This window comes from Paramacrobiotus metropolitanus, unplaced genomic scaffold, assembly GCF_019649055.1.
Source record: "Paramacrobiotus metropolitanus isolate TYO unplaced genomic scaffold, Prichtersi_v1.0 Parri_scaffold0000035, whole genome shotgun sequence".
Taxonomy (NCBI): Eukaryota; Metazoa; Tardigrada; class Eutardigrada; order Parachela; family Macrobiotidae; genus Paramacrobiotus; species Paramacrobiotus metropolitanus.
In genome coordinates this window covers 788,776-795,394 of record NW_026570255.1, presented here as the reverse complement: position 1 = coordinate 795,394, position 6,619 = coordinate 788,776, and the positions used below count along the sequence as shown (strand labels likewise).

At 43.8% G+C, this 6,619-nt stretch overlaps 1 protein-coding gene across 1 annotated transcript; it reads right to left on the bottom strand.

The window, feature by feature from the left end:
• Window positions 1–215: 215 nt before the first annotated feature.
• LOC129589462 (peroxisomal N(1)-acetyl-spermine/spermidine oxidase-like) lies at window positions 216–6,158 on the bottom strand. The gene is made up of 8 exons (XM_055484239.1): window positions 5,872–6,158; window positions 5,565–5,787; window positions 4,710–4,891; window positions 4,398–4,648; window positions 3,177–3,654; window positions 1,510–1,706; window positions 1,307–1,448; window positions 216–823 (listed from the first exon to the last, which is right to left on the bottom strand). The coding sequence occupies exons 1-8, from the start codon at window positions 5,947–5,949 to the stop codon at window positions 395–397; spliced, it is 1,980 nt and encodes a 659-aa protein (XP_055340214.1). The 5' UTR covers window positions 5,950–6,158; the 3' UTR covers window positions 216–394.
• Window positions 6,159–6,619: the final 461 nt, after the last annotated feature.

The window sequence follows — 6,619 nt, the reverse complement described above, 5'->3', positions numbered from 1 at the left end:
GACGATGAGAACGTATCGGAAGACGTTTTCCAAGAAGGACGATGCTTTGGGCACGCTGGAGGTGCTCCGACTCACTCGGCTGCACAGCACATGCTGTACTGTGCAGCCACGTCCCAAACTGCCACTATCGAACCCCTCAGTTAGTCGCGAACGTGGATGTAAAGAAAATCGTTATGGATTTTTGTTTCCTATGTGCATTAGAATTTGCGTTAATCTTCAGAAATGCCCTTTTCTTGTGCATAATTGTCTCATCGTATTGAATACATCGAAAGCGAGGGTGCATCTTATCTGTCTCGCATTTGTTGCAAGCAAACCCCAATGAAAATCAAAAACAAGACCAATCTATCACATCATCATCAGCACTTACAAAATACGAAAATATATCACTTTTCTCTTATCTGCTGAATCGCTGCGACGACTGATCCGGCAGTGTTCCCGTTTGCGGCGCACTGTTGCGTGGTGGCGCCGCCTGTGATAGCGAACCTTTTGGCGCGCCTTCCGTCGGCACGGCGGTTAGTGTTTTCCGCTCCGAGCTGACGTAAGCGTTGGACTCGGTGTTCTGCTGGGTCAGGGTCCTTCGCTCCTGTTGGCTTTGGACGCTGGTTCGCTGCTCGAACGGCGCCGTGATCAGTGACTGCTTCGCCGTGGCGTCGGCGGAACCAGCCACAGCGTTAACGAGGGGTTTGTAAAGTGCGATTAGGCGTTCGGCTTCGCGGCGACCGCTCTCCAGGGCGCCGGGCACCGTGGAGAACCAAGTGGGATCCAGCGCTTCCCCGGCGAAGAAAAGAGCGGGTAGTTGTTGGCCATCCATCGAGCGGCGCGGCTGGAAAAGAAGTTTCCTTAATATGAATTGGCTATATGTACAAGTTAGGAAGACTGTTCCTTTCGTTCACGCATGATTGCTCAAAGCGCAACCAAATGCTTCTGTATATACACAGAGTATACTACTGAACGCCGGACATTCAACGGTTTTATAAAACGATTGAAAAAACCAAGTTTCATTTTACGAATAAATTTTAGCGCTTAATTGTCTAATAATTCGTTTTCAGCGAAAAATATGAACTTCAGCTACAGAAAGGCAGTTCAAGCTGTACTTTTAAAGATCTGGTCGCTGATATCGGGCGACCAGGTAGAAACAGAATAACGTCCTAACTTGTACTAACCGCATTGCCGAATAAATAAACTTTGTTTTACTCTATATTTGTTATAGAAAATAAAATGTAATAATGTATCTAATAATGTATGTATGTAAAGTGTAATAATGTATGTCAGTTTTAGTTACGACAATAAATTGGTAACTACTAACGTTGTTGGTGTCGGCCGGCGTCATGGCGCTGAGTTTCTTATACAACCACATCGGCTGCTGCAGTACACTCATGTGTTCCGACTGATTGACGGCGGAGTAGCTGTACGCGCCGAGAATATAAGGATTGGAAGCCCAGGCTGTCCTATACAAGCATTCCCGCAATCGCTCCGAGATTCATCAGTAAAACATTCAGCCTGGTTTACCTGATAACTTGTATGGGCGGCGGCACGATGACGTTCTTGAGAAAGCGTTGCAGTAGCGCTTGACAGTCGGCAGCCACATCGCTGTCCGACATGGCCTCCATCGCCTCGGCCTGCTCAGAACCGCCGATCCAGGCGACTAGCGTGTTCGGGTTCGTGTTGCACACATCGAAGCCGACAATTTGACGGTACCAGGGTTTCTACAATCGGAAAAACATTACTGCAGCATCGGTCTTCTTTGCTAGCGTAAGCACCGTCGAGAAACAGAAGTCTTCAAACAGGTTTGAACATCTTTGCTTTCTGTTTAATGTCACCTCAAGTCATGGCTCAATAAACATGGTGCATTTGTACAACAATCACACATCTCGGTTTTTGTGCCGCTTCCCTCGCTTGCCTAAGCCAGCGACAGATACCTATCTGATATTTGCAAACTACCATATAGTGTGCTTCACTGTACACCCATCCGTTTATATGCGGTTTGCAGTGATGAAAAACAACACCGGTACAAAATCTGAAGTTCAACAAATTTTAGATACATCAGATGCATACGTGTCACTATTATGAACACCATTTTGCCAACGTGGCACGGACAGACGGGAAAGACCGTACAGTCTGAATCTGTCTTGTATGCCACGCCGCAGAAACTGAAATGTATCGACTAGGCTTTTCTGCTTTTCCCGGTCGACATTTTCTTTGCTGGCGATATCACTCGCCCTTGCAACGTTGTCGATCTCGATTATTACAGCCGTAACGCATGATAAAATTGTCTGCGACTGCTACAATCAATATAGCGCTCGTGCATTGCCACATTTGTCACACGTTACGATCGCATAATAAGGAGCGTAAACGATCTGCCAAGAATCCTGTCGACATCTGGCTCGAAGAGATATGCATTATGCTTCTGGGGTCGAAATTTGTCGATCCTCCAGTATAATGCATTTCTGCTCAGTCAGCTTAATGCACGCGTTAATCAGCAGCCAACGTCCTGGACTACGAGTCCCTTTATGGCCCATGCTCGTTCGATTGTGGGCAATGTATTTACTGTTTCTTAACTTTCTTTATCCCCTTTTGCAGATTTACTTATTTTTACTTACTTTTGACAGTTTCCGGGAGTTTTAATCACTTTTACTTATTTTGTAGTTTTCCAAAGCGCATTTACTTACTAAATTAAAGTAAATTTGCCAAATAAATTTAATTTAGCGTTAAAAATTTTAACCCGTGATTGTTTCAAAGCGCAACCGAACGATACAGACAGACTTCTCGGTTTGTTTTCTCGATAAGATTTGCGTTTATTAAACTGCATAAATAAGTGGTAGTTGATGGAGTCAGCCCCTTAGAATGGTGCACGCCCCAGACGGCAGTCAATCAGACTGTAATAAAAAGGTTTTAATAATGCAAAAAAAGAGAATTATGATATTAAATATTTTAGTAAATAACTTAATAAATAATTTGAACAGTGCGGCAGCCTGTTTACAGCCATTTTACTTTTTTTTACATCTTCCTCAAAAGGTCAAAACCGTAGCTTTAATATTAAGCGCACTTTTACTAACATAATATATAAACGGCCGTTATTTAACTTTTAGTGGCAAGGCAGGGAATTTAGGGACCATAAAGAGCTACGCGATTAATTACTGGCGGCAACGGAAAAACAGCATAATAAATGGCTGTACCTGTTGGCTGCCTTTCGGTTCGTTCATGTACAGCAGCTGGAACCCGCCGGTCTTCTCGAACCGCCCATTCCACCACGCCTCCGCAAACGTCAGGAAGATCTTATTCACCGTACCGAAACCGGCCGCTTCGATAGCCCGGGCTTTCTCCGCCGGGAGCGGTGGCAGGAAGAAGGTCGCCTGGTTTTTCTTGAGGAAGCCCAGCGAGCAGGTGACGATGCAGTGATCGGCCACGAAGGCCTGGCCGTCCTCACAGAAGATGACCAGGGGATTGGGCTGGCTGGGGTCGAAGCGTAGCTGTTTCACCGGTTTGTTGAGGAGGATGGGCGCCTGTTCGGATAAGGCGCGCGAAACGCACAGCTTCAGGGCGTCGATCATGGGGACTTTCAATGGGGTGCACTCCAGACTACCGGCGTACTTGGAGTACTCCATCACGGAGAGATCGTACAGGGTGCGGCTGGCGCAATCGGACAGATGCACGCTGTATAAACCGAGCATCATAAATGCAGTTTTGCTTGTAGTGAATCCATTTTCAGTATAATGAGCAATATTAAAATATGACAAGATGTATATCGTGCATAAGAAGCATTCAAATGAAACAGGGTAATATTTGTCCCGGCTAGAATTTTCGCACTTATTTCCATTACGTTGTTTAATAACAGGGATATTACTTTTGTTATCGTATCGCGAGAATTTAGGCATCTTCTAGCGTTTTCTACGCGAAGAACTGCTTTTGTATATTTATAAAAACAGGGCTACGAACTTTCCATATAATACATTTCTGGCCGCGCTTAATAAAAATCCAATATTAGTATTATTTCTTTTTAACCTTTTTATGATTTTTTGGGTTATTTATTTCTGAATTTGAGCCTAACGATAATTAATATTCTGTGCAGTTTTTCTTATTGTAGTTAACGGTGCCGTAATTTGAGAAAATTGATGGAAAAGTTTACGAGCAACACGAAAAGAAATTTACGCAGATGCTAAAACTGCCGGCGTTTTGTAATTTGTGCATTTTAAAATTTACTCAAAACTGAGCGGGCTTCCCGAACAGAAATCAGAACGTTATGTTTAAAATTTATTTTTAAAAACAAACTGTGCTTCATGATTCGACAACACGGAATTCTGGAATTAATATTTGAGTGTGCTGTCGTTTGAATTTACTAGTCGAACGTTACGGCAAGGAACATTTAAATTTTTTACCACAACGCTAGTTTAATTTACCGCATCATCCATTCGAAGATGGCCCAACGGTACGCTTTGACACACGTTGCTTCGTCATCCTTCGTCCCCATGAACTGTTCGAACTCCGTGCGCAAGAAATGCCCTAGCGTCGTACGCCGGGACTCGCCGACGTCCTGCACGCGTTCGGCTATTTCCGGCGCGGTCTGTTTGCATCGATCCACGATAGAGTTGATCGTTTTGTAGGTCTCCTTTAGCGCCTCACTAATGACGTCTTTCGGTAACTCGCTTAACTGCAAAGCCAAACTTTTAACTGTCTTTTTCAATAAACAGCTCGGCCGCGTTAACGCTGACTTGACTATCGTCGTCCAGCAGGAAGACACCTTCCGGGCCGTGCTCTTTAGCAGCCACATGGACCTCTAGTTTGGGCGGCTCGTCGGTGTTAACCGCGAGCGCTAAGCCTTTCTCCTTGACTGCGCTGGTTAAGCAGTTCTCGCCGTGGAGAAACTGTGCGCCTTTTTCTAAGTAGCCGTTTTCTACAAACAGAATTATACACGACGGTAAAAGCAATGTCCGGCCTCGATGCCCTACATCCATATGACCATATCCGTATCTTAGGATTTCAGTTCTTCGAAATGAAAAACAAATAATTCCAGTTTTATAATACACCGTCTCCAGTTTGTCAGACAAAAATTTCATCAAAGAAACTATTTTATAATTCACAAAGCAGCTTTGAACTCGTGCTGCAAATAAATTTTAGTATACAGGCATCAGCACCAAACCCTACATTCTGCAAGTTGCAGATCTCATTTTAAATGATCGCCTTGAAGCTGTTTATTTTTACTTCTCACGCTACAAAATTTACTAAAAACCGACAAATAAAATTTTCCGGTACAACGAAAATGTATCTCAATAGAGAATTTTAACCGCTTTTCAAGCAGTACCAACCTGCTCGCCCCAAGTTAAAAAAATTAAGGTTAAACATACTTCGCTTGGCCTATTTTTTAAGTCAGAACCAGAACGTACGAACGTTTTAAACCAGAACGTCAAAAGTTAAGTTTTGGGTGATTAATATATTGGTCCGTACAGGGGAACTGACTGTAATAATGGGCCAAGCGAAGTATCACAATTGCGAACCCATGTGATACGCGCGTGCGAAAGATTATTAAATGATATTTATCGCGTGACTTTAGTAAATGGTGCGCCTACCTAAACTCTGACTGCAAATTCTGCCGCCGACATAACTCTGCGCTTCCAGCACCATCACATTGTTGAATCCCGCCTCCAGCAGACGCTGCACGGCGGCCATTCCCGCCGCGCCCGCTCCCACGATGACAATCTTGGGACTGAGGACGTTGAGCTCTTTCAGCAGGTCCTTGGATAAACGCGGCACATCCGTCGATGACCCGGCATTTTCCGCGGAATTAACTTTCTGCGATTACAGACAATTTCAGCGCCCCGTGAGAACATGATGACGACGCTAGTTGTTGGGCAATGGGACCGCTGCGGCACGTACCTTCGTATCGGGACCGCGTGTCTCGCTGGCCTGGCGTTTCTTACAGCCTCCCGCACAAGGATTGCAGTATGATGGCATTTTTTTGCAAAGAGGTTAATTATTACAGCGAGTAGTTTATTACTACAGTTCTTCAGGTGATGAAAAAGGGGGGAAATATTACAGAAGCCACGCAGGATTTTCCTTTTTTACTATTCCTGGTAAAATTATGTATACTTTAAGTTGAAGTATTGTATTACAGTTGTATTCTGAACGTATAACACTACAGTGTCAAACATGTTCATGTTGATGTTGGTTCCTCTTCAGCATTTCTTCTGTGCGTGTGCAGTTTGCCTTAGCAACGTTCCATGTACCATTATCCGCGCTATGTATCCGAACACTGGCGAACAGTACTTTACACTGTACGTTGCCAGTACTCGTATTAATTAAGTAAAACTTTTTTAATTTTGGATACTGTTGAATTTCAAAATAGTACAGACTGCAGATGTGCGTATTTATCTGTATAATGTATTCCGAAAAAAATAGATTATCATTTTACGTAATTTAACGTAATGGTCCGTGACCGTCCGTCTAAATGGCGCCATCCTTGTACGCTGACCGCATACACTCCGAGACATTTTTAAAACATTTAAACAAGTTCCATCGCACATACACTTTTCAACACGTATAATAACTTAGACATCAGTAATCTTGGAATGACCTTCTCTTTTATGTCCGCTCGTTTTGAAGTCCTACAAACTTAAAATTGCTG

Excerpts from the sequence above, each read along its gene's own strand:
- LOC129589462 (XM_055484239.1), bottom strand. The coding sequence starts at position 5,949 with ATGCCATCATACTGCAATCCTTGTGCGGGAGGCTGTAAGAAACGCCAG. Across the intron at positions 4,892-5,564 it reads AATTTGCAGTCAGAGTTTAG|AAAACGGCTACTTAGAAAAA; the intron begins GTAGGCGCACCA and ends TTCTGTTTGTAG. Across the intron at positions 3,655-4,397 it reads ATCTTCGAATGGATGATGCG|CGTGCATCTGTCCGATTGCG; the intron begins GTAAATTAAACT and ends CGGTTTATACAG.